Raw genomic sequence first — 25503 nt, 5'->3', positions numbered from 1 at the left:
CCTCACTGCTCTGCATACTGCCTGCAGTACTCTTATGAGGGCAATGACATCAGCGACCTGCCTGTGAACCTGTCGGTGGTATGGAATGGCAACTTCATCATTGATAACCCTCAGAACATCCAGGGTGAGCCAGGTGGGGTGGCCCCTGGGGGTGGGGCTGTGACTGGGTAGAGCTGACCATGTTTTTCCCTGTAGCCCACCTCTACAAGTGCCCAGCCCTGCGGGAGAGCTGTGGCCTCTGTCTCAAAGCTGACCCTCGATTTGAGTGTGGCTGGTGTGTTGCCGAGCGCCGCTGCTCCCTGCGCCCCCACTGCCCTGCCGACTTGCCTGTCACCTGGATGCATGCCCACCATGGCAGCAGCCGTTGTGCCGACCCTAAGATCTTCAAGGTAGGTGACCCTCTCAGGCTACTGAGGTCAGTGAGAGCTCTACTTGCCCAGCTACCTCCCCTGTGCAGTTCCTCTTAGCCTGGGATGACCCTGACTGGCTTCAGCCTCCCAGCATCTGTCTCCCCATAGCTGTCCCCAGAGACTGGCCCACGGCAAGGAGGTACGAGGCTCACAATCATGGGTGAGAACCTGGGCCTGCGCTTCGAGGATGTGCGGCTGGGTGTGCGTGTGGGCAAGGTGTTGTGCAGCCCTGTGGAGAGCGAGTACATCAGCGCTGAGCAGTGAGTACCGCCCAGGGTAGGTAGGGGAGTCACTGACACCCATGCTGGACCCCGCAGCCTGCTGAATCCCCTGATACCCCATAGGATCGTCTGTGAGATTGGAGACGCCAGCACAGTGCGGGCCCATGATGCCCTGGTGGAGGTGTGCGTGCGGGACTGCTCCCCCCAGTTTCGGGCCCTGTCACCCAAACGCTTCACCTTTGTGGTAAGCCCCAATCCACCCAGCCCAGAACCCTCTTCTCCCATGAGGCCCCAGGGGGCTGTGAGGTCTGTCTCCGTAGGTGAGTTCCTTCTCCTTCCTTGGGCCTCCTCATGCAGCAACACCTCTTCTCCTGGTCTCTACCTCCCCTCCTCAGAAACCTGACTCCAGGTTCCCCTAGGCACTTTGGACCATGTCTGTGGGCTGTGTCTGAGAGCCCCATGAGCACAGGGCCTGGTAAGGCTGGGGATGCAAGCAGTCCCCTGGGCCAGGGGGTAGGCCTTTCCTGGAGCTCCAGCGAGTTTCTTCTTCCCATAGACTCCAACCTTCTACCGTGTGAGCCCTGCCCGGGGGCCTCTTTCAGGGGGGACGTGGATTGGCATCGAGGGCAGCCACCTAAATGCAGGCAGTGATGTGGCTGTGTCTGTTGGTGGCCGGCCTTGCTCCTTCTCCTGGTAAGGGGTGTGGATGGGGTTGGGGTGAAGGGGTAGGCATGGCCCACCTTCTCTTGGTGGTGGTTGGTTCAGATGGCTGCATGTCCCTTCCTGTTGCCTGGGAAACAAGGGGAACGTGGAGAGCCTGGCCAGGGTGATCACTATGGAAACCAGTGGTGAGAAAGTTACCATGGAGACAGGTTACCTCAGAGTAGGAAGGGCTGGTAGGCAGACCTGGTAGTTGGGCAGGGCCTGTGCCCAAGGGGTAGGCACAACCACCCTGTCCTGACCCTGTCCTCAGCTTGGGGAATCCCTTTGGAATGTATTTTTTTTTTTAATTTAAGAGAGAAAAAAATGCTAACAAAAGCCCTGAGGCTTGAAGTGGATAATTTTAGATTAGGGATGATAATGGAACAGCCCTTTAAATATTTTCCTGTGGTAATTACCCGTTATCAGACTAATTATTGGTGTTTGCAGCCTTGCTGTGCTTGAGGGCCTGGCGGCTGTGGGGCCTCCCAGCTGTGCTGAAAGAGCTGAGTAGATGGGTACCCAGGTGTAGGCAGTGACTGGCTGGCTGCCCAGTGGGGGTGACCCAGTTCCCCTACTCTGGCCAGCTCATGTTGCCTACTCATGGTCCAGGCCTAGGGTTAGCCCCACTTTCACATCAGGGGAGGCGAGTGCACCACTGAGCATAGCAAGAATTGGCACTGAGCGTAGCACTCCAGCTCTCTTGGCACCAGAAGCTACAGGCTAAATGGAGGAGCACCATAGCAGGTAGGATGGTCAAGGTCTTGCAGGCTCTGTTTTGCTGCCCATCCCTGGGCTGCTGCAAGGCTGTGTTGAGGCCTCTTGAGCTCCCTTCCCATCCAGCAGGCCTGCTTGTGGTGCCTGCCTGGGCGGGGCTCTCACAAGTTCAGGCATGGGCATGGCTGGGTCACCTGAAGAGTGAGTGGGGCAGTCAGGATTGCCCCTTGCCCTTCACCTGGTGTTTCAGTCAGAGAGGGCCAGGCTTGGGCCCAAGGTAGATAGACATTTACCTGGCCTTTTGGAGGGGCTGATGGGTAAGTGGCTATAACAGTTGTCAGCCTCCTGGGGGCAGGTCCTGGTGTGGCCTTGTTTTACAAATGGGCAGGTGAGGCCTGGGGAGTAACTTGCCCACATGCCTGTTTGCACTGGTGCCTAGAAGCTTAGGCCATCTGGGAGGTGAGCTGCACCACCCATGTTCTCACTGTCCCACCTGGCCCCTTCAGGAGGAATTCCCGGGAGATCCGGTGTCTGACACCCCCTGGGCAGAGCCCTGGCAGTGCCCCCATCATCATCAACATCAACCGTGCTCAGCTTACCAACCCTGAGGTGAAATACAACTATACCGAGGACCCCACCATCCTGAAGATTGATCCTGAGTGGAGCATCAACAGGTAGGGCTGCCTCAGCCTGTCCCTAGCCCCAATGATCCATGTGATGCTGCCAAGGATGGGGCTCTTACACTAGGTTCTCTTCTCCCTTCTTCCTTGTATGGTCCTGCCACCAAATTTTCTGAATATGTAGAGGAACCAGTTGAATTTCTGATAGAGTTTCCTTATAATGGTAGTCCTGACTCAGAGCTGGGCAGCGGGTAGTGACACCCTGACTATGCTGCCCACCGGGTCTATCCCTGGGTGGGAGTAGAAACAGCAAAGTTAAGATTTTGGTCACTCCTGTGCTCTGTGTGCAGCAACCTGGAAAACCATGTTAAGGAAGAGTCCCTCTAAACTCTGATGCTATGCTCTTAAACAAAACAAAACAAAAGAAAATAAAGATAAGGTGTCTGAGGCACAGCTCTCAGGATGTTGGACCCTTGTCCACTCTGAGATGTGGTTGCTGTAATCTGAGTTCCAGTGCTGAGAGGTTGCGACCTGCTTATGTCTTCTGTGAAGCTGGTAGTATATCTTGTTCCATCTGTTTGTGCTGGGCCAGGGCAGAAAGCTTCACCCCATGACCACTCATTCCCTCATCTTCTAGTGGAGGGACACTTCTAACAGTCACAGGCACCAACCTGGCCACCATCCGAGAACCCCGCATCCGGGCCAAGTACGGAGGTGTCGAAAGGGAGAACGTGAGTCCTTGCCCTGCCCCCTCCCCATGCAGCTTGAGCTACCTAGGGCTGTGGTTGTACTTGGAAGCTCCAGGGAAGGAAGCTGGCCCTGGCCTTGGTGTGCATATGTAGTTGCAGTCCCTCGGCTCTGCCGGGGCCTGGCTCCATGTGCAGAGCAGCCAGCCCAGTGTCTCCTTGCCTGTGTCCCCAGAGCTGCCTTGTGTACAACGATACCACCATGGTGTGCCGGGCCCCATCAGTGGACAATCCCTCCCGCACCCCACCGGAGCTGGGGGAGCAACCTGAAGAGCTGGGTTTTATCATGGATGACGTTCGTGCCCTGCTTGTGCTCAACACCTCCTCATTCCTCTATTTTCCCGACCCTGTGCTGGAGCCACTCAGCCCCACTGGCCTCCTGGAGCTGAAACCCAGCTCCCCGCTCATCCTCAAGGTGGGCCTCAGTCTGTGGGCTAGGGTGTGCGTGTGGGGTGGCTAGGTGGGGGTGCAGGTGAGGAAGCAAGACTGATGATGCTCACTGGCTTACCCCAACCCCCGCAGGGGCGGAATCTCCTGCCACCAGCACCCGGCAACTTGAGGCTCAACTACACAGTGCTCATCGGCTCCACACCCTGCACTCTCACAGTGTCAGAGACACAGCTGCTATGCGAGTCACCCAACCTCACAGGGCAGCACAAGGTCACGGTATGTTCATGGCCAGGCCATCTGTGCTTCAGCCCCAGCAGTGGTCTTCTGGGTCCCTCCTGCCTTTGACCTGCTGACCCAGTCCCACCCAGGGCAACACCAACTCTTTGAGCCCCAGGCTGGCCTCTTGCCCAGAGGGAGCCCAGCTCTAGTACAGGCCCCAACTTGGCCCTTACCCAGTCCTGGGGCCCACTGGGGGTCCTGGTACCTACCATGGGCCCCCTGTGTTCCCATCTCTGCTGAATAGCCCTGGCCAGGGACAGATGCTGTAGGGATCTTGAGATTGTGGGGCCAGGAGACTGAGTGGGCATGTCACTTTCTGAGCAGCCTGCATCCCCATCCCCAGGTTCGGGCTGGTGGCTTCGAGTTCTCGCCGGGCATGCTGCAGGTGTACTCAGACAGCCTGCTGACCCTGCCCGCCATTGTGGGCATTGGTGGGGGCGGGGGCCTCCTGCTGCTGGTCATCGTGGTCGTGCTCATCGCTTATAAGCGCAAGTCACGAGATGCCGACCGCACCCTCAAGCGGCTGCAGCTCCAGATGGACAACCTGGAGTCCCGCGTGGCCCTTGAATGCAAGGAAGGTCTGTTGGGGTTGTGGGCACAGGGAACATGGGGGGCTGATTCCCGGGTTACAGGGCTCATAGAGGGTGCTGCTACCTCTGAGCCAGGGCCTATCCTGTCTTCCAACTTTACTCAGTTTGCAACATTTTCGATGGCCTCACTATTCCCAGCTTGATCCCAGAGAGGAGGCAGGGCCGACTGAGGACTGGGGCCATGAAGCAGGTACAGCTTCCATGGGGTGCTACTTACAACACAGGCTCCTTAGCTAGAGAGCCTACATCTGAGCCCCAGCTTGGCCATAGGACCTTAGATGGACACTTAACCTTTTGTGCATTGGTTCCTTATCTGTAGGATGGGCACAGTACTGATGCCCACTTCACTGGGTGCTGTGAGTATCCAGATGGCCTGTGCAGATCCTGCAGGGCAGTGCAGCATGCATACTAGTGCTGATGTGGTGGTGGCTTCATGTGTGTGGTCAAGTGTGGTGGTGAGGAGTGGATCCTTTTCTTTATCCCTCAGCACATGCAGACTGAGATCTGAACTGGCATTTGCCCTTGAGGAGCCCTTTCCCAGGGAATCAAGGCTACAGTCCATCCTTTTAAGTTGGGGCATGTGTACATTATGACCCTGGGGTATGGGTGGCAAAAATAAGCTCTGACTGGCTTTTTCAGGGAAAGTGAAGGGTATGCTGGCTTCTACAATGTAAGCCTGAGTCCCTTGTCTCGGGGCTCTTCTCTCCCTGTGGTGACAAGATAACCATAGTGGGTGAGTTCAGCTTCTCCACTGTGCCCAACTCTGGCCAATTCTTATTGTCATATCTGTCACATGCCCCTAAAGCCTGTGTCCTTGAAGCCCCTGATAGAAAGTGGGTAGACCCCAAGAGCAGGTTAAGGTGGTGTAGAGAATGGGCTGGGTTCTGGCAGGCAGAGGTTGCAGACATCAGAAATGGGTGACAATTGGGCTAGGGTGTCAGCAACCTGGAACAGAGGGCATCCCCAGGGGCTGCCCATCTCTGTCTGATGTGTCACAGGAAGGTCAGTATGCCCAAGGCCCTGGCTCATCCCTAGCAGTGCTGAGGGCACTGCTGCTGGTTGGGTGGATGGGACTAAGTACTGGCAGCAGGGAGGTAGTGCTGGGGCTGTGGGCTGCACAGTGGCTATTTGAGCATTGGGTTCATCTCCCATGCATGTGCCTCTGTGCTCAAGGCAGCAGACAGCAGCCTTGGCCCATAATCACTGGCTTCCCTGGCTGAGTGTGAGATGGTGTGTCAGGATTGGGTCCCCAGTAACAGTGCAGCCTGCGGCACCCTTCGCCCACTCATGGTCCCGGGCTGTGTGCGCATCTTTGAGTCTCACCTGAGGAGTCTGGGGCTGTTACAAGGGGTGAACAGAGCAGCACTGATGATAATTACTAGCCATGAGATGCTTACCAGGTGCTAGGTGTGACCTTGAGCATTTTGCAGATAGAAATAAGTGAACGCTCACAATTCTAGAAGGCAGAGGCTAGCAGTATTCCTGTTTTTGAATAAGGAAAATAGGCTAAGTAGCTAGGTGGGTTTTGAACCATGGCATGCGGGCCTCGTGACCTTAATGAGCCTGGCAATAGGTTGTTATCTCCAATGGGACAGGAGTATTCATTTGCTGAGTATCCTGCCTGTCCTGGGAGCCCCCTCACTCCTGGACATACCTACCTGCCCACTAGGCAGTCCTGATGGGGCAGGGGCAGGTGTACAGTGACCATAGGGGAGTTCTATAGGCAGGACCTTTCAGTGGGTCAAGGATGGCTGTCCACTGAGGTGGGTGTGCGAAAAGCCTTGATCTGTAGACACGTGTAGGTGCAGCAGCTGGCAGATACTCCAGAGCAGCCAGGTAGAAATAGTCAGACACCTGGCAGCTGTGCTGAAGAGATGAAGACCTGGCTCTCAAACCTGTCAGCTGTTGCCCGGAGCCCACCAGGTGCTCCTGTGGCCCCTGATCATCCCTTGGGCTGCAGCTGTATCAATATCTCACACTTCTGGAATGTTTCTGTTAGGGCCTGCCCCTGCCCGCTTTGTTTCTGAAAGGGGTAAAACCTCCTGGAGTGGGCAGGGTAAAGGGCCTGCTGGCCTGAGTTGTGCATTTGGTGGTTATCAGTGTGGAGTGCTGGGAAGCTTGGGGACAGCCCATAGCCTCTGGGTCCTGGCACCTCTGCCACTCGTCATCTCCCTCAATTGGACTTGCCCCTTCTCTTCCCAGGTGACTGGGTCCAGGGGAGCCAGGGCAGGCAGCGGGCAATCCCCTCAGGTGGTGGAAGAGCTGGCACCCATAGTTACTCTACCCCCAAATGCCACTGTGAGGTATGGGGGCCCCTTACAACCTGGACCTTGTCCCAGAACCCTCTCTACTCTTGTCTTGGCTAATCCTGTGACAACTCAGAGAAACAGAAGGGTTTTATCCCTGTGTTAGGACTAGGAGAACTGAGGCACAGGCAGGTGTAGTAGTTTCCTAAGGTCACCCAGCCAGCAAGCAGCAGAGCCAGTGTTTGAGCCTGGCCCAGAGTTGGGGGGAGGCTTGGGGGCCAGTGGGGCACCTGCTTGATACCCGGTCTGGCTGCAGCTTTTGCAGAGCTGCAGACAGACATCCATGAGCTGACCAACGACCTAGACGGTGCTGGCATCCCCTTCCTCGACTACAGGACATACGCCATGCGGGTGCTCTTCCCAGGGATTGAGGACCACCCAGTGCTCAAGGAAATGGAGGTGGGCTGTTGTCTGGGGCACACCTAGCACTTGCCTGAGGTGTTGTGGGGGAGTTGAAGGGTCCTGAGGGATGGCATGAGAATACAGGGAGCGGAGCTGGGAAGCAAGGAGGAAGGGCTGGCAGGAGCCTGGGAGAGACCATACCCCAGAAAACCACCCCAGTGGTTGGGCTCCTTGGGGCTGCCTTTGTTTTTTGGGGTCCTCTAGTCCATCTCATACACCCTATAGCTCACCTGCCTTATCTCCTGGGTGGTTCTGAATGCCAGCCCATGTATACTGGAAGGTGTAAGAATTCCAGTAAGTGCCTGGAATTCTTGTGGCTGTTTGGGGTGGGAACATGTGTCTGAGGCAGCATGGAGGTCTTCAGAGAGCAGGGCTTTTCTCTGAAGATGTTGGCAGAGCCCAGTCTCTTGGCACAACACATTTTCTAAAGGTTTACCACAGTAGGCTGGGAGCCCAGTTCCTAGTTAGGAGTAGCCAGGGCTCTGCAGATTAACTCTGTCATGCTCTCTGGCCAAAGGCATCCCATATGCACACCTTGCATGTTGGAAGGCCTACTCACCCTGTGCAGTTCCATTGGTGGGATGTTTCCTCTTAAACTGAACCTGAAAGGGCTTTCCTATCACTCTGGCTTGGGCCCAGGCATTCCCTGGGATTGCTGCCACCTTGGGAGCTCCATGTCTTCCTTTTATTGGGTCTTTCTTTGCCTGAGCTGGGATCCAGGTGTTACTGGTGGCCTCTGGCATAGCCTGGTAAGGAACCTCCCGTCTGACAAGCCTTGGTACAGATGAGAGAGCTGGGGACCCTGGAGTCAGCCATGCCTACATTCCAACTCTTTTTCTCACTTCCATGCCATGTGGCCCGAAATAAGCCTCTTCCTCTACTGGACTTTAGGCATCTTTCCTGAAGTGGGGAGGATGATTTCTGTGTTGATGGTTGTGGCAAGAGCAGAGTAAAGCCATGTATGTGCACGTTTGGTGCCCAGCAGATGGGGGTGTTGTGTTGGGCTCCCTCTGAGCTGCTAGAGCCAGACTGTAGGAAGTGCTGGTCCCAGGGCCTGGCTGCAGAGAGGGTGGCAGGAACAGGCCCTCATTCTTCACCCATCACTGATGCTAATATGCTTGGGTATCTGCCTGGATTAGGCTTCTCAGGCAGCTGCCAGGCTACATCTATTTTGCTGAAGACAGTTGAGGTCTGGACACCTGTCAGGGTGATGTCACCTACCTCTGAGACCTGCTTTCTGGCCCTGCCCTTCCCCTGTATACCTGGTTTGGACAGCCCCTCCTCCAGAAGGCCTTCCCTGCCTCTCCCCACCATCACAGAACTGCGTTCTCTGTTGTGGATCTGAGCAAGCTCCCGTCCTCCCCAGGTGCAGGCCAATGTGGAGAAATCACTGACATTGTTTGGTCAGCTGTTGACGAAGAAGCACTTCCTGCTGACCTTTATCCGCACGCTGGAGGCCCAGCGCAGCTTCTCTATGCGTGACCGTGGGAACGTGGCCTCACTCATCATGACAGCTCTGCAGGGCGAGATGGAGTATGCCACAGGCGTGCTCAAGCAGCTGCTGTCTGACCTCATTGAGAAGAACCTAGAGAGCAAAAACCACCCCAAGCTGCTGCTGCGGCGGTGAGCCCACACTTTCTATAGACACTGGAGGCCCCACTGAGTACCTGCTCCAGGAACTGTACCATTGTGGTTCTGAGAGAAGCATCAGCTCTCTCTGACTGGATGTTAGTAGTGGGGACCAGGTGTGCCAGGCATGGGACTCCACTCTGCGGCTGTTAGTGCCAGGCCTGAGTCATACTCAGAGACCCACTCTGGGGCCAGAGCTGGGATCTCCCCTAGCTGTCCACCATTCATGGGTGCTTTTCAATGCCTGACCTTTAAGTGCTGTAGGAAGGAGAGGATAGTGGGGTGGGCATGTTGTGTGGGTCTGTGGTGGGAGTTATGTCACACCTGCCTGTATCTGTCTCCAGGACCGAGTCAGTGGCAGAGAAGATGCTGACCAATTGGTTCACCTTCCTTTTGTACAAATTCCTCAAGGTAGGTGGGCTGAGGAGGAGAGAACATCAAGAGAGTACTAGGGACATTTTGATGGGTGGGAGGAAAGGAGGAAACCAGAGACGAACATTCTCAGCCCAGAGTGGCTCAGAGGGAGCTGGGGCCTCAGCATGGGCTCTCGAAGGACATGCACCCATTGGCCCTTCTCGTGACTCTCCATGAGGTTGTCCAGGCCTCACCCAGCCTCGGACTCAGGAGTGGACACCCCAACTCTGAGGCGAACTGTCTTGGGCCCCACAGCCGTCATGTGGCTGAGCTAGAATTGGATCTAGGCCTAGGTTTCTGCACTGTGCTTCTGTCCTGGACCTAAGGATGAAGGGGGACACCCTGGTGGGAGCCTCCGTGTGTTCAGCACCCAGTATTGGGCCAGGCTGCAGAGATGTCTGGGGGTTTCTGTTGACTCTTATTGTGGGGAAGTGTTGCACATACATGCCCCTGCTCAGGCTGAGGAAAGTCCCCCATCCTAGAAGACGGTTCTTAATCTGTGGCTGTCCCCAGAACGGGGAGGAGGCCAGAGGGTGCAAACTGCAGCCTCAGGCTAGATATGGGTCCAGATGGATCCTGTTTGGGCTGCACTTAGAAAGTAGGAGATCATTCTGGAGATAAGTGGTTTCCCTTGAAATATGAAGGCTTGGCAGATGTTCTGAGGTGGAGCAGTGAGGCCCCCAGGCAAAGTGCAGGGTATATGTTCACACGTGCTTCCGCCTCATTTCTCTGACCTCTGTAGATGCCTTGTAGATGGACAGTGTGTTGAGCAGTGGAACCTAGTGGCCTGCACATCTCCATGTTTGCTTCTTAGCCATGGACCGCTGTTCCCTGTGTCCTTACTGAATCAGGGACACGGGGTGAGGGGCTTCAGCCCTCCACACAGAGTGGCTCAGAGGTGCCCAGAGCAGATTCCTGCCTGTCTGGGGGGAGAGAATGGGAATCAGGACATGTGAAAAAGGGGTGGATGTCAAGGAGGTGGGTGAGGTTTAAGCAAGGAAGAAAGAGGAGGAATTAGCAAGGTTGAGGGAGTGACAGCTCTGAGGTGGGTGTGAGGTATGGTTATGAGGCAAGGGAGGCTGGGGCTTGGGTTCTTTTTATCTGAACTGGGAGCCAGTAACACAAAGTTGTGTATTTCCTGTGAAATTATGTGGGGCTGTATGGTGAATTTACATTCTCATTAAATTGCATTCTGGAAGCCATGAGAAACAAGGTTTAGAGAACATGAACCACTGGGTCCGAGCTTTCTTAGCTGCACTGACCCCTGTCAGTTCCCAGGTCCCCCCAGGCAGAGAAAGGGGACTCAGCTGAGCACCTGGATCAGGTGTGTGTTCTATGTAATGCTGTGTGGAGGATCAGGCTGCAGGAAGTGGGGCAAATGGGACCAGCGCAGGATGTTGAAAGCAGAATGGCTGACTGGGTTCTGTTGTTAGGGAGCTGTGGGATTGAGGTCAGGAGCCACTTTATGGAGGATTGGGTGAGGCAGTGGATAGAGGGAGAGAGAGGCCAGGACTGGCCAAAGGAGCAGGAAGGAGGGATCCAGGAAGGGGGAAAACAAAAGTTTTGGGATCCCTGGGCCAAGCTGACTAGCGCACCCTTGTTTTCCCCAGTGGGTCCCATGGAAGGAGCTGAGTAGGGCCAGGGTGTGCTTCGATCTGCTCGGAGCATTCCTTTACTCCCAAATCATGTTTGTCCCTCACAATATGGATGAGGAGATATGTTGGACAGGAGGAACTGCCCCAGGGCCATTTGGTGGGGTAGCCATGCTGACATTTGTCTGCCCACACCCACAGCAGGGGGAGTACCTGAAGCTGGCCCAGACTGCTCCTGTCCATTGACTTCTTTGTGCCACGGGCTGTTTTGTTTTTTTCACAGTATACAGTCAACGCTTTGTATCTGTGGGTTCTACATACATGGATTCAACCAATCCAAAAATATTAAGGAAAAAAGATGTTAACATTTTTATGTGTGTTACTGTGTAGTTAGACCTATGATAGTTGTGTCAGTACTGAACAGGTACAGACTTTTTTCTCATCATTATTCTCTAAACTGTATAGTAAAACAACTATTTACACAGTATTCTATTGTATTAGGTACTATAAGTAATCTAGAGATAATCAAAAGTAAATGGGAGGCTGTCTGTAGGTTATATGCAGATACTATGCCTTTTTATGTAAGGGACTTAAGCATCTGCGGAGTTTGTTATGGGGGAGGTCCTGGAACCAGTCACCGTGGGTACTGAGAGACAACTGCACTGTAGTAGTTCTTGTCTAGTTTTACTAAGTTGTATTCGACATATCACTGTATTAGTTTAAAGCATACAGCATGATGGTTTGATTTACATATTTTATGAAATGATTACCACAACAGGTTTAGTTAACATCCACCATCTCATACAAATACAAACAGAAAATTCTTGTGATGATTCAGTTTTTTTTCCATTTGTCCATGTTTTGACTAGATTTTTTAGAGCAGTTTTAGTTTCACCGAAAAATTGAGAAGTTAAGAGATTTCCCATATATCTCTTATATCTGATTTACAGCCTCCTCATTATTACATCCTTCACCAGAGTAGTGCATTGGTTACAATCAATGAACCTATGCCAACATAATATTACCCCCAAAGTCCATACCTCATGCGAGAGCTCACTCTCGGTGCTGTGCATTTTGTGGATTTGGATAAATGATAGTGACATGTATCCACCATTGTATTAGAGAGTAGTTTCACTGCCCTAAGATCCCTGTGCTCCACTTGTTCACCTGGCAACACTGATATTTTACTGTCTCCACAGTTTTGCCTTTTCCAGAATGTTCTATACTTGGAATCATACAGTGTACAGCCTTGTTAGTCTGTCTTCTTTCACTAGTAATGTGCATTTCAGGTTCCTCCATATCTTTTCATGGCTTGGTAACTAACTTTTTTTTTATTGTTGTGCAAAATTTTTTCAAACAACCCAAATCCCTTTCAGTCTTTGCTGTCTTTAAAAACAAACAAACAAAAATTTAGCTAGAAAAGTAACCCATACTCCGTGTAGCATACCTAAACGTCACAGAAGTGAGCAGTAAAGGACGAAGGCCCCTGTGAGCTCTGAAGCTAACAGCCATCAGCCCTCTCAGGTTGGTTTCTTAACTAAAGCAAATATCTGTAAATAGAGTATGCTTTTTATATTAAGAAAAATCCTAGTGTTGTACATTTTCTTCATTATAAGATTTTTTTCTTTTGTAGTACCATACATTTTGTACTATACTGTGCTTCCACCATCTCTGGCAAAGGTGTTGTGGACATCACCTTTGCAAGTTTGGACATAGGCGGTTATCTCATTCTTGTTAGCAGTTACATAATGTTCCCTAGTGTGGGTATCATACATTTTATTAACTGTTGTACTGCTGATAGGTGTTAGGAGAGCTTGAATTTTCCTTCTCCGTGACTGGCACTGCAGCCGGCATGCTGATCCAGTGATCTTCGCTTCGCTTGCTGGGTCAACACTTAAGTGATTGTAAGTGAACAGGCAACGTTCACTTTTTTTTGGAGTATATGCTGCTAAGTTGTCTTGCAAAAAAAGGTTGTGCTGATTCAGTGTTTGAGAATCTTAATCCATACCTTGGATAACACCTGCTTTATCAGTTTTTTTTCATCTTTGCCAACTTGTTGCTGCAGTTGCCATTTCTTCAACAAGTTGGGCATATTTTTGTTTGATTGGGTACTTTTAATTTTTTCTTTGAATGTCTTTTTTATCCTTTACCTGCTTTTTTAGGGTTATGTCTTTCAGTAGTTGTTTTTTTTTAATATAAACTTTCCATTTTTAGTACTTCTTTGTGCTGTGCATAGAAATGCTTTTTATTTGTGTACAGCATGAGGTAGGGATTTCACTTGATTCCTCCCCTCTCCCAAGTAGGGAAGTACTTGTTCCAACATCATTTTTAGAATGACCTATATTTGTACTATCTTTTTATTTGAAAATCCATTGGCAATTTCTGCATGTTCAGAGCTGGGGCTGGGAGGCATCTGAGGGCATCCTTTTTCTAGAGAGGGTAAGACTGAGTGAGGTCCTTGGGTTCTGGGCCCTCCTATCTCCTGACCTTTGGTTCTTTGGTTCCTGTTTTGCCCCATCTGGGCAGGTATTGCAAGAGGGATTGGAGCTGGCACTAGGGGCCTGCTGGCTGGGCCAGGAATAGAAAGCCCCTTCAGCTTACGCCTTCTCTGTGAGGACACTTGATGTTTAAGGGCTAGGTACTTTAGAGGTAGATGGATCTGGGTTAGAATTCTGGCTTCTGCTTATTCACTGTGTAACCCTAGGCCAAAAACCTCTTTCTTCTGACTTTCATAGATGCCCCTTTCTCCTCAGCAGAGTGCAGGCAGAAGAGCCCCTGGGAAAGCATTTGGACTTGTCTAGATGGGGTTTGTAGGAAGATAGGCAGCTATTAATGGCACCACATCCTAGTCTGCACCCATTCTTGCCTTCTTCTTAGCTAACTTAATGAAGTGAAGTTTGCAAATCAAACAATTTCAGAAACAAGCATGTTTTTGGAGAATCTTGAGCCATTTCTTTAGTTATTGCAGATGTCAACAAAACCAGAGCATCTGGTTATGGGGCAGAGCTGCTATTTGTGTGATGGAGGGAGTGGGGGAGGCCAGTGTGCTCCCTTTTCTGGGTACACTCCTGAACTCCATCAGGCAGCCAAGGCAACAAAGGTTCCTGTGCCCACAGTCAGGTGGGGCCTCACTTGTGTAGAGGACACAGCAAGTTTGGCCCCTCAAGGTGTGGCACCTGCAGTTGGGGGCAGCCCTGGGACCAATGAGACTGGCAAGTCTCTGACATTAGCTTTCTTCATTTTGCTGTAAGGACATGAGCCTCTCCCTCTGACAACTCTTTTCACTAATGGCATTTGTTGTCCAGCAGTATCTGGAGCCCCGTGCATATATAGGCTCTGTGCTGGGCATTACAGTATAATGTAGGTGAGCCAGCTGTACCCTGACCCTCAGGCAACTTCCACTCCAGCTGGGAGAAGGCATCAAAGAGAGTAGCAGAAACTGGGTATTATAGCAGGACCCTGATGGCAGTGAGGGCCAGAAGCTTTGGCCTGGTGGTAAAGGAGAGCCTTTCTGAGAGGGAAATTGGGTGGAGTCCAGAAGGACCAGTAAAGACCTGGGGAAGAGATTTCTGGCTGTAGTGACATCAGGTGCCAAGGCCAGGGTGAGGTGAGACACTAGGTGGTTGGAGGAGCTTTCAGGGCTGTGGTATGCCAAGCTTAATTGTGATGGTCAGGGATAGGGGCAGAGTATACCTTCACACAGTCCCCAGAGGCCGCCCCACAGGGCGTTGGCTCTGGCTTCCTGTGCCCCTCAGTGCTGGTGAACTGCCCTGGGTCAGTGTGTCTGTACCTCTCAAATAACAGAGGGGTTAGCCCTCTGCCTGCAGGTGTGGGGTCCTGACAACCAACATGGGCACAGCATCTGCCCATGCCATGGTCCAGCGCTGGTACTTCAGCAAGCTTCAGTTAGTGGGGTGCTAGGGCATTGGCTGGGGACTGGGGCTGTAGACAAACTGAGACCTGAGCTGGGGAGACTTTAGGGCTTTCGTCTTCCTTGGCATAAAGCCTGGTTGGCCACATCATGTTCTTCTCTGATACACTTCTGGCACTCCCTGTTAAGGTCACGTTGGGATTTTTCACATCAACTTTCATAGGGGCAGTGGGTCTGTTGTTTAACTTATTCTCTTACATAGTCTTTGTTAGATTCTGAAATCAGGGTTCTACTTGACTTCTTATAAAAATTTGGAGATGTTGCTCATTTCTCCTGTGGGAACAGTACAGAGGCCTTGGAAGGGTGGGGGAAAGTGGGCAGGGGTGGACGCCACTGGGGTCCTGGCTACAGACTGATGGCCTGCTTGCCTCCTGCTATAGGAGTGCGCAGGGGAGCCTCTCTTCATGCTGTACTGCGCCATCAAGCAGCAGATGGAGAAGGGCCCCATTGATGCCATCACAGGCGAGGCACGCTACTCCCTGAGTGAGGACAAGTTGATCCGGCAGCAGATAGACTACAAGATGCTGGTGAGTGCAGGCCCAGCATCCTGCCCTGTCCCCCACCCATACTTTCCCATGGGCCTGCTCCCTAAGAGGTGGGCGCTGATGCTGCACCCCTCCTTGCACCCAGACCCTGAACTGTGTGAACCCTGAGAACGAGAATGCACCTGAGGTGCCAGTGAAGGGACTAAATTGTGACACAGTGACACAGGTCAAGGAGAAGCTGCTGGATGCTGTGTACAAGGGTGTGCCCTACTCCCAGCGGCCCAAGGCTGGGGACATGGATCTGGGTAAGTGTGTGAGGGAGGAGCTTTCATGCTAATGTGGCTGTGCTGGGGTTCTGGACAGTGGACCTGCCAAGGTATGCAGACCAAGGAGAGGGGCAGTGCCATGGTGTGTGTATGGGGGCCTCAGGTAACAGGCTTAGCTGGAAAAGTCCAAGCAGGGCCTCTTGTTCCAGGCCAGGCACTGGGTGCTGGCGGAAGGTGCTAGAGGCCATGGCAGGAGGCTGTTGAGGAAGGCATGAGGCAAGGGATGCCATCCCAGGTGGGCTCTAGATGTGGGTGGATCAGGGTGGAGGCAGGTGGGGTGGAGGATGGAATCAGGGAGTACCCTTAGAGGACTACCCAATCTAGGGAGGGGCCAAGAGTTGGAGTTCCCACTTACTCTAGGAGGAGGGTGGGCCATTAGAGCTGGGGGAGTGGCACCCTGACTCATGAGCTGGACATGTGAGGGTGTCTACAGAGCTAGGGGAAGACTACAGGAACAGGGGCAGGACTGGGGCCAGCAAGTTCCTGGTGTGGTTGGAGAGGCGGAGCCTTGTGCTAGGCTGAGGAGTTTAGAAGAGCTCCCTGGAGCTCAGGCTGAGGAATTTAGAAGAGTTTCCTGGAGCTCAAAGGCAGGGTGTCACATGGGGTGGGCTCCCTGGAGTAAGACAGCTGCAGCTGCAAGATGCAGGACTTAATGGTAGGGATACTGCTTCTTGCTCTGAGCCAGGATGGGAGCTGCTTGGGCAGTGGAAAGGAGAAGCCCTGTCCCTTTGTTATTTTACTGTTCAAGGCCCTGTACTATGTGCCCATAGGACACCTTTGCTTCTTGGGCTGAGAGGTGAGACCAAGGAAAGGGGGCAATGGAGGCACTTTCCTGTGGCTCTGTCCCTCAGTGTTCCTCTCTTTTTCAGAGTGGCGTCAGGGCCGCATGGCACGAATCATCCTGCAGGACGAGGATGTCACCACCAAGATTGACAATGACTGGAAGAGGCTGAATACTCTGGCTCACTATCAGGTGATCCTGGACCTCCCACCCTCTGGCCATGGGTCAGCCTCTTTCCTTGGAAGCTGATATCCAGGCCTTTGGTTGTGCATGGGCAACAAATATTGGGCAGAAAGGCGGACAAGGGTCACACGTATGATCTTTCCAGACCCAACACTGGGCCCATCTGGTTGTTCCAACAGTCCTGGGTATGCGCCACTGGGAAAACAGAGGCTCAGAGTGGCGCAGTGACTGGCCTCCAGGCACAGCACCAGGAAGGGCTGAAGGTGTCTACAGCTCCTAATGGTGGGTCACGAGTCTCCCGGCCCTCTGCCCACAGGTGACGGATGGGTCCTCGGTGGCGCTGGTGCCCAAGCAGACGTCCGCCTACAACATCTCTAACTCGTCCACCTTTACCAAGTCCCTCAGCAGATATGGTGAGGGGTCAGGTGGGGATAGTGGGCAGGGCTCATTGGCCTGGATAGGATACCTCCCCTGGGCCCCTCTACAGCAGGGCCTTGTAAAGGCTGGAAGAGGCCACATCATGCATGGTTCATCACTTGGACACTTGGCCTTTCCCTCAATTTGGAGGCTGCACGTTTCCCCTTATAGCACACAGCATGTCTCCTGTCCCTGACAGCCAGGGAGGTGGGGCTGAGGACCCCAGTTTTCAGATTTGAAAACTGAGACTCAGACCGAGCAGCTTCTGAGCCAAGGCTGCCCGGCCAGGGCAGGGTATGGGTGCTGGATGCAGTGGGCCTTCCAGCTAACTGTGTGATGCCTGCAGAGAGCATGCTACGCACAGCTAGCAGCCCTGACAGCCTGCGCTCGCGTACGCCCATGATCACACCTGACCTGGAGAGCGGCACCAAGCTGTGGCACCTGGTGAAGAACCACGACCACCTGGACCAGCGGGAGGGTGACCGCGGCAGTAAGATGGTCTCAGAGATATACCTGACACGGTTGCTGGCCACCAAGGTAGGCCTGGATGAGTAGGCAGTGGGGACATGGTGGCAGCACAGCCAGCTGAGGATGTGAGGGGCTCCTGGTGGTGCCCTAGAGCTCTATGTCTTCGCCTACATATAGGGCACACTGCAGAAATTTGTGGATGACCTGTTTGAGACCATCTTTAGCACGGCACACCGGGGTTCAGCCCTGCCTCTGGCCATCAAGTACATGTTTGACTTCCTGGACGAGCAGGCTGACCAGCACCAGATACACGACTCAGATGTGCGCCACACCTGGAAGAGCAACTGGTACCTTCAGAGTGGGATTTAGCAGTGGGGCCATGTGGGGCATGGGGGTACAGTCAGGCTGGGTTGAGACTGAGCTTCTGTAGGAGGCATGTCCTCTGGGGGCCCTGTTCTGATGGCTGAGGGGGAAGTCCAGCCTGGGTTAGCTGTTCCCCAGCTGTGGTCAGCCTATTTTCACGTAAGCCTTCCTGAGTAACCCATGTTTGGCATGTCTACTGCCTGCCGTGCTCTGGGACTGGGCATGTCCTATGCTCCAACTCAGAGGACCTGCTTTGCTGTGGGAGCTAGATGTATGCATGTGTGTGCATGTGTATGTTTACTCACATGTGCTATGTGTTTCCCTGGGTATACATGGCTGTGTGCAATGGTAATGAGTGTGGGATTGTGTGAGAAACAAACTTGATGGGCCAGACCATGCCAGCCATTGGCAGTGATGAGGATGACAGAGGTAGTTACAGCAGATGCTTTGGGACTCTCACTATCCCTCAGGTAGCCAGCACCCTTACCCCCACCCCTCCCCCCCACCCTCACCATCCCAGCAGCCACTACCCAGTCTGGTGTTTGTTTCTCTGAACCTGACCACGTGCACCTGTAGCATTTGGCCCATCCTCAGAGAAGCTCCTGTGCCTCTGGCCTCTTCCTCCCTGATCCCCTAGTGGTCTCACCCCTTCTATCACTCTGGCCTCTATGTGCTGTCACTTCTAAAACCTAGGCACAGACCTGGGCCTCTTGATCTGCCTGTACTGCCTGTGAACCTTGAAGAGGTTCTATGGGGCACCATGGGAGACATCATCATCTAGGTCAGCACCATCCAGGAGAATACTCTGAAGTGACAGAATGTTCTAGATCTGTGCTATCTAGAGTAGTGGCTGCTGGCCTCCTGTGGCTACTGATCACCTGACATGTGACTACTGCAACTGAGAATCTGAATTTTTAACTTTATTTAGATTTAAACAACCACAATTGGCTTGTGGCTACTGGGTAGCCCAGTTGATGGCTGTATTAGAGGAGGCATTTTGGGCACAGAGGTCAAGTGTCTGTGGGAATGTGTCCTCTGGAGCCCTTCCTAGGCAGAAGCAGGGTTGTGATCATATGTGAGTGTGTTTGTAAGCATGTAACCATGTGACCATACTTACAGAAGAGACTGTGCTCTAGTAGATTGTGGGTGGCAGGAGACAGCCCTCACTTCCTGAGAGTCTGCACTCCTCTTTGGGCTTCAGTTTCCTCATCTGCATGGAAATCCATGGTCATTGAAGGTCAGAACCAGGCACGCTGGGAAGCTGCTGGCTGGCCACTTCCCCATGCTGTCTGGAAGGGATGCTGAAGTCCTGTCTGACCACGCATCTGGCCTGCCTCCCCACAGTCTGCCGTTGCGCTTCTGGGTGAATGTGATCAAGAACCCACAGTTTGTGTTCGACATCCATAAGAGCAGCATCACAGATGCCTGCCTGTCGGTGGTGGCCCAGACCTTTATGGACTCCTGCTCCACGTCTGAGCACAAGTTGGGCAAGGACTCGCCCTCCAACAAACTGCTCTATGCCAAGGACATCCCCAACTATAAGAGCTGGGTGGAGAGGTGAGGCGAGTGTTCATGGGGTGGGTGGTGGGCCAAGGGCCAGGAACCAGCTCATGTGCTGGCCTGCCATCTGCTGGCAGGTACTATGCTGATATTGCCAAGATGCCTGCCATCAGTGACCAGGATATGAGTGCATACTTGGCTGAACAGTCTCGGCTGCACCTGAGCCAGTTCAACAGCATGAGCGCCTTGCACGAGATCTACTCCTATATCACCAAGTACAAGGATGAGGTGAGCACCCAAACCAGTCTCACCCAAAGCTGCCTGCTTCACTCCACCCTGCTCAGCCCTTTACCAGGCCTTGCTAAGCAGGACTCCCTCCCCGAGACCCTCTGGCCGACCTCACCCAGTCCCATTTTCTTCCTGGGCCTCTGGCCTGGCTCTGCTTACCCACTGGCCACCTCACTTGCTGGGGCAGGGATACAACACTGTTGTGATTACTACCAGGCCTGGCAGTGTCAGGCTGGACTGCAGCAGGTTAGGGAGCATGCTTCTGGACGGTTTTGGGGCTCAGGGGAGCAGATTACAATGGCTTCCTGTGGTGGAGAATGTGGGTTGGTGATGGAATATTCTCTGAGGGCCTGTTATGAGGTTGATGGGCTTGGGAGGACATTTCTAGGGCCAGGCACCAGAGCCTTCCTCCTTTAGTGCTTTTTCTGCTGACCTGGAGTGAGATTTCAGCAGGTCTCCTTACAGTCTGCTGCACAGTGATGGGGCTCCCTGAGATATCTGAGGAAGGAGGACTGACTTGTGGGCTAAATTGGATGGGGCACACAAGGCTGGGGAGGAAGATGGGCATGGCTACTGCCAAGGCCCTGAGGCCAGAGTGGGTCTGGCTACAGGGCTGTAGAGGCCAGGAGGCTGAATTAGAGCCATGTCAGGAACGGGGAGGAGGGAAGGAGCGGGGGAGGGGGAGGCCGGGATGAGGCAAGAGGCCTGTCACTGGGTGTGTAGGCCTTGGGGAATTTGGGTTTTCCCTGAAAATGAGATGGGTCATAAGGGTTTAGAGACAGAGCTATGATCTGACTGTCAGGTGACCAGGGGAAGGGGGAAGCAGGGACCAACTAAGGGCTGAGCCATGGGTGGGAGGGGCCAGGACTTGCTGATCAGACTGACTTGGAGTATGACAGAGTGAGCTATAGGAGGTGGGAAAGTCCAAGGATTCTGCCTTGGACTTTGATTTAAATTTGAGGGGAGTAGAGCTGGGGCTCAGGAGAGACTCGGGCTCTAAGGTCAGGGTGTGGGGGTCAGCAGTGAGCAGAAGGACCTTCAGCTAGACTGGAGGAGATGGCCTTGGAGTAGGAGGAGGACAGGCTGAGACTCTGAGGTGGCAGGGGCAGGGTGTCTAGAAGCGAGGTTGGGCAGATGTGGCAGGTGTCCCGGGGGCGAGAAGGACAAGCAGCAATCACTAGGTGATACTGCCTGGGGATTGGGGACTAAAGCCTGACATCCTTGGGCTCATGAAGGAAACCAGAAAGGAGCCAGAGGTTCTCTGAGGAGCTCCACTGTAAAGGACACAGAGAAACTGGGGCGATGGGGTGGAGGGAGATGGCGACATGGCCACATGCTGGTGGCCTGATGTGCCAGCAGGAACCAGGAATGTGAGCTCAGGGTGCTTCTGCTTCCTAGAGCAGCTGGAAGCAGCAGGCCAAGTTGCAGTGCATAGAGGGTTTCTAGGAGCTGGTGGCATGTCAGTGTCCCAGGTCGTCAGGCCCTCTTCCCATCTACAAATAGGGAACTGCACCAAGGGGACATGAAGGGCTGGCTGTGACTAGAGCCCTGTTTGGGGCTGGTATTTTGGGGCTGAAGGATAAGAATAGTGGTCAAGGAAAAAGGGGACTTATTCTTCACACTGGTCCTGTAGGGGTCCAGGCTCAAAACCCAGGTCCCTCAGCACAGAATGGAAAGGTTGGAATTAGGTATCTGTTCCAGAGCTCCTGCCAGCCACAGCCATGCTACTTGGTCATTGTGTATATCCTCCAAGTGTCCGTGTAGTGGTCCCATGTAAGTGGCAGCCCCAGCCAGGCTTGCTAACATTCCTACTTGCTTCCCCAGATCCTGACAGCCCTGGAGAAGGACGAGCAGGCTCGCCGACAGCGGCTCCGGAGCAAGCTGGAGCAAGTGGTGGACACAATGGCCCTGAGCAGCTGAGCCTCTTGGCTGCCACTGCGCAGCGGGAGATTAGTGAAAGGACCTGCAGAGGTGGCCTCCAACCTGACAGCCAAAGCTGGGAGGTCCCTGGAGGCAGCCTTCTGCCGTGTGTGTTGAGTGCCTATGTGCTCAGGGCAGACGTGCAGGCCAGTGTCCTCCCGGCCCTCCCTTCCCCCTGGCAGAGAGGTCCTGGTTGTTACTGGTGTAGGTGAGACAGTGCCTGCAGCACCCTCTGTGCCCAGAGCTTCTGGCCACAGGGCAGGGGGAGCCCAGGTGGATCCTTCTCAGGTGACTCAGGTGACTGCTGAAGACCTGGGGAGAAAGGCTGAGCCCTCCAGAAGGGGAGTTTCCAGTCTGGTCGTCTCCTTGAGGCCACACTGGCAAGGCCAGAAGAGCCAGGATGAGGGTTTGGGAGGAGGTCAGCCTTCCTAGCTTCCCTGGCAGAGTCTAAGGGCTGAGGCCTGTCTGGCAGCCTGGGGGAGGCTGAATACCAGGCTGAGCCAAGGTGAGCCAAAGTCAGTCTGGGCCATTGCCACCCGCCTGCCACCCTCATGCTTGCTGCTGCAGCACACTACCATCCTCTGATTCACTGTGTGCTCTTCGGTGGAGGCAGGAGCACCTTGCCCAGCGAGAGGCCCCCAGCTCCCTCCTATGGAGGGTCTGTAGGAAGGCTGTGCTCACAGCTCCCAAGTGTCTTTCAGAAGGACTCAACGACTCCCTTTGTGTCCTCAGGGCTGTGCCTCTGGAAGCCACTGGGGCCTGGAGCTCCAGTCATGAGTGCACATTCCCATTATTTATTCCTCCACTGCATCTGCTCTGGGCAAGCTCTTCAGTGTGGAGCTCCAGGGAGCAGCCCCAACCATCCTCTTCCCTCCTTCCATCTCAGTCTTTCCTCCTCCACTTCCACCTTCCAGCGGCTTCCAGTCTGGCATCTCAGCTGTGTGCTGGCCCCTCAAGTGCAATGGGACATCTGGGGACTGTTTTCTGTTCTTTTAAGGGGAACAAAGAAATCCTGCTGCACTCTGCTGGGCCCTGTGGGTCATACTCCACAGCCTGACAGGGAGCAGGACACAGTGACCAGAGGGCTTGATGGTTGGCTCTGTCCACCCTCCCCTCAGTGAGCAAGAGAGAACAAATTTTTAACTAAAACAAAACCTGTATATTATTATATATACGTGTGTGTGTGTGTGTGTGTGTGTGTGTGTGTGTGGCTCTAGCCTCAGTCTCCAACCCCAGTGGGGTCTTGTATAGTTGACTGGAGGAGGAGAAATTTTACAATTTAGAATAAGAAAATTAAGGCAGTGGGAAAGCAATACCAAATGGTCGTGAAGCAAGTGGCCATTTTCCTTGAGCAGAACACCCCAGGCCTCCGCCCCTTGACCTGCGGTTTGTCCAGTTAATTGTTTTGATGTAAAAAGGAGAGGACTTCTCTCAATGCGGACCCCCCTCCCCCACTTCCAGGGCGAAGGGTTGTGAGTTTCTGCATGACTGTGCTAGCGTTAAGTCTGACTTGATCTTTTTTAAAACTGCAAGTGTTGAATACTAGAGGTTGCTAGACACTTTTTAAATGTTTTTTAATTAATCAGCCACTTGTGAAAGCAGACAAGTGTCCCCCGACCCTTCAAGTTCAGTTTTTTGATGGTACTAAAAATTCCCACAGACTTTAAGGGACAGCTAACTGTGGATCTTGAGGTCCCCTTTCCTAAGCTGGGGAACCAGGCTGCACACCTTGGAGATCAGGTTAAGGGCTGCCCCCTCACTTGGGGAAGCAGCGTGAAATCTAAGAACTCCTCTGACTTGAGAGGCTTCTGAAACGGAAAGGGGTGGGCAGTGAATAAGGCTCCAGTCCCCTTTTGCTGTGAATGACTAGCTGGAGCTCTGGCAGGCCCTGCTGAACTCAGTGCAGCTTGCATGGGCTTGTGCCTGGGCCGACTTATGGGACCAGAGCTGAGGCCGCTCTAGAAATTAGGCTGTCTTTTTGGTAACCACTTCTTTGGTCTGAATTCCAGTCCCTGGGTGCCCCCCTGCCTCCTCTCTAATGCCTCCTGCCTGTGCCTGGGTATGGCCTCAGATTTCCTCTAGTCTTCCCTGGGCACTGGTTTCTAATTAAAGCCCTGTTCTTCCAGTTCCACATGGAGTTTGGGGTTCCTCCACCCCTCTCTGTCCTTTTCAGAATCCAGTCCCCACCCTCCCCCCTTGAGGCCTCCCAGCCTGTAGAGCAGAGCACCATCTGTGCTCCCCTCAGGAGGAGGGGAGTGGCCTACAACAAGGCACATACCTGTCTGGGGGCAAGCACTTTTGCAATATCTGTTTACATGTGAGCTGATCCAGCTGATTCTAAGCCTGCTGTCTACCCAGTGCTGGAGGTTCCGTACCTCCCTTCTTGCCAGGTCGTGTAGTTAAAGTTAAGCCTTGGGGACTGCCAGGAGCTCTGATCCACGCTCTGGCACAGGCCTGAGAGGGTGTGGGGCCCTGGCAGGAGCCTGGGGATGGAGTCCTACTCTGCAGTGAAGGTGGATGTGACTATCCTAAAGGCCCCTCTGCAGTCCCAGGCCCAGGGGTCTGGGCCACGGCACAGGGTGCTGTTCAGGGACATCCCTCCTGTCCCAGGCACTGCTGCTATGTTCTGTCCTGCCTCAGGCCTCCCCTTCCAACCTTCTCCCTTTGTCTCAGGAGTTCCCCAGGGATGGTTCATGCCTTGGTCTGGCAACAGGGCCTCTCCACATACCTCGAACTTGCCCTGTGCTCCCTGACCCAAGGCAGAGCTGCTGGGGTCACCCTGTGATGGAGGGCCCCAAATGTTCCTGCCCTCTCTGGTTTGACCTTGCTGAGAGCCTCCACCCTGGTTTTCCTCCCAGTTCTGGATGTGATGGCTCATGTTGGTGCTACACAAGCTAGAATAGATATATTTACAGAGAGATATTTTTAAGATGAAGCCCACAATTAGCTGTCCTTTAATGCCACAGGGCCCCCATCCAAAAGAAGAGTAATCTTTAGGCCGGCCTGAGCTGCCCCTTGCCACTTCCTCTCCCAGGAACAATGTGGCTGATGAGGTGCTCAGCCCACAGATTGTGTAAATATATGGCCATTTCCTATTTTATTGTTCTTCAGATTTAGTACTTGTAAATAAACACATTAAGGAGAGATTAAACATTTTTTGCTAAACCTCATGGCTCTGGGCTTTTCTTGCTGGGAGGGGTCAGGGTGGGTGTGTGGCACATGGCTACAGATGCAAAGCACATCCCATGCTTGGAATGGCATCTCCCAGGCCATGCTGGGATCCCTGCCCACAGGGTGCAGCCAGGTCTTGCTCCTGATAGTGGTCAGCATAATCTGCAGTAGCAGTACCCCAGGCTGACCACAGGTGCTGATTCTTGGCCTCCAATGTTTCAGCAGCCCAAGAGGTATATTGCCTGGGCTAGGGTTGCACTGTTTCTGTGTGCTGTGAACCCACAGATGCGTGGGGCCTTGGAAGCACTTTCAGATCATCTGCTGAACCTGAAAACACCAGGGTCTGAGCAGCTTGGCAGCCAATCGGTCCTGTGGTCCTGGCAGTGTTCTTTTGAGAGGCTCCCCAGGGACTTACATGCAACAGAGTTGTAGACCTCCGTCTCAGAGTAGTGGTTTTGAGGGCTTTGTTAAAATGCAGCCTCTGATACAGACAACCCTGGGGAAATGCCTGTGGGCATCAAACTTTGGTCCTGGGATCCCACCTTGTACTATATCTGTCCAGGAAAAGTCTAGCCATTGTTAGTATAATGAGAATGGTTTGTGCAATGTCAGTGTAACCTGGCAGCCAAGGAGAGTGGACTGGAATGCACATGGA

The 25503-nt window shown here is 53.4% G+C and overlaps 1 protein-coding gene across 1 annotated transcript in view; it reads left to right on the top strand.

Moving 5' to 3' along the window:
• Positions 1 to 24838, top strand: part of PLXNA1 (plexin A1) — a 53612-nt gene extending 28774 nt beyond the window's left edge. Inside the window, exons 11-32 of the mRNA XM_045849678.1 lie at positions 28 to 124; positions 196 to 389; positions 519 to 670; positions 755 to 875; positions 1188 to 1324; positions 2554 to 2721; positions 3305 to 3398; positions 3589 to 3828; positions 3936 to 4079; positions 4426 to 4660; positions 7235 to 7377; positions 8747 to 9003; positions 9354 to 9420; positions 15327 to 15473; positions 15577 to 15736; positions 16627 to 16730; positions 17038 to 17134; positions 17485 to 17675; positions 17784 to 17953; positions 19314 to 19526; positions 19607 to 19757; positions 21582 to 24838. Coding sequence (XP_045705634.1) covers positions 28 to 124; positions 196 to 389; positions 519 to 670; positions 755 to 875; positions 1188 to 1324; positions 2554 to 2721; positions 3305 to 3398; positions 3589 to 3828; positions 3936 to 4079; positions 4426 to 4660; positions 7235 to 7377; positions 8747 to 9003; positions 9354 to 9420; positions 15327 to 15473; positions 15577 to 15736; positions 16627 to 16730; positions 17038 to 17134; positions 17485 to 17675; positions 17784 to 17953; positions 19314 to 19526; positions 19607 to 19757; positions 21582 to 21677 — 3378 coding nt within the window. The 3' untranslated portion in view covers positions 21678 to 24838. The remainder of the gene's footprint in view (positions 1 to 27; positions 125 to 195; positions 390 to 518; positions 671 to 754; positions 876 to 1187; positions 1325 to 2553; positions 2722 to 3304; positions 3399 to 3588; positions 3829 to 3935; positions 4080 to 4425; positions 4661 to 7234; positions 7378 to 8746; positions 9004 to 9353; positions 9421 to 15326; positions 15474 to 15576; positions 15737 to 16626; positions 16731 to 17037; positions 17135 to 17484; positions 17676 to 17783; positions 17954 to 19313; positions 19527 to 19606; positions 19758 to 21581) is intronic.
• Positions 24839 to 25503: the final 665 nt, after the last annotated feature.

This window comes from Phyllostomus hastatus, unplaced genomic scaffold, assembly GCF_019186645.2.
Source record: "Phyllostomus hastatus isolate PE091 unplaced genomic scaffold, TTU_PhHast_1.1 phas_contig_80, whole genome shotgun sequence".
Taxonomy (NCBI): Eukaryota; Metazoa; Chordata; class Mammalia; order Chiroptera; family Phyllostomidae; genus Phyllostomus; species Phyllostomus hastatus.
Note: the sequence above shows the minus strand (reverse complement) of the source record. Positions and strands in the feature narration are given on the sequence as shown.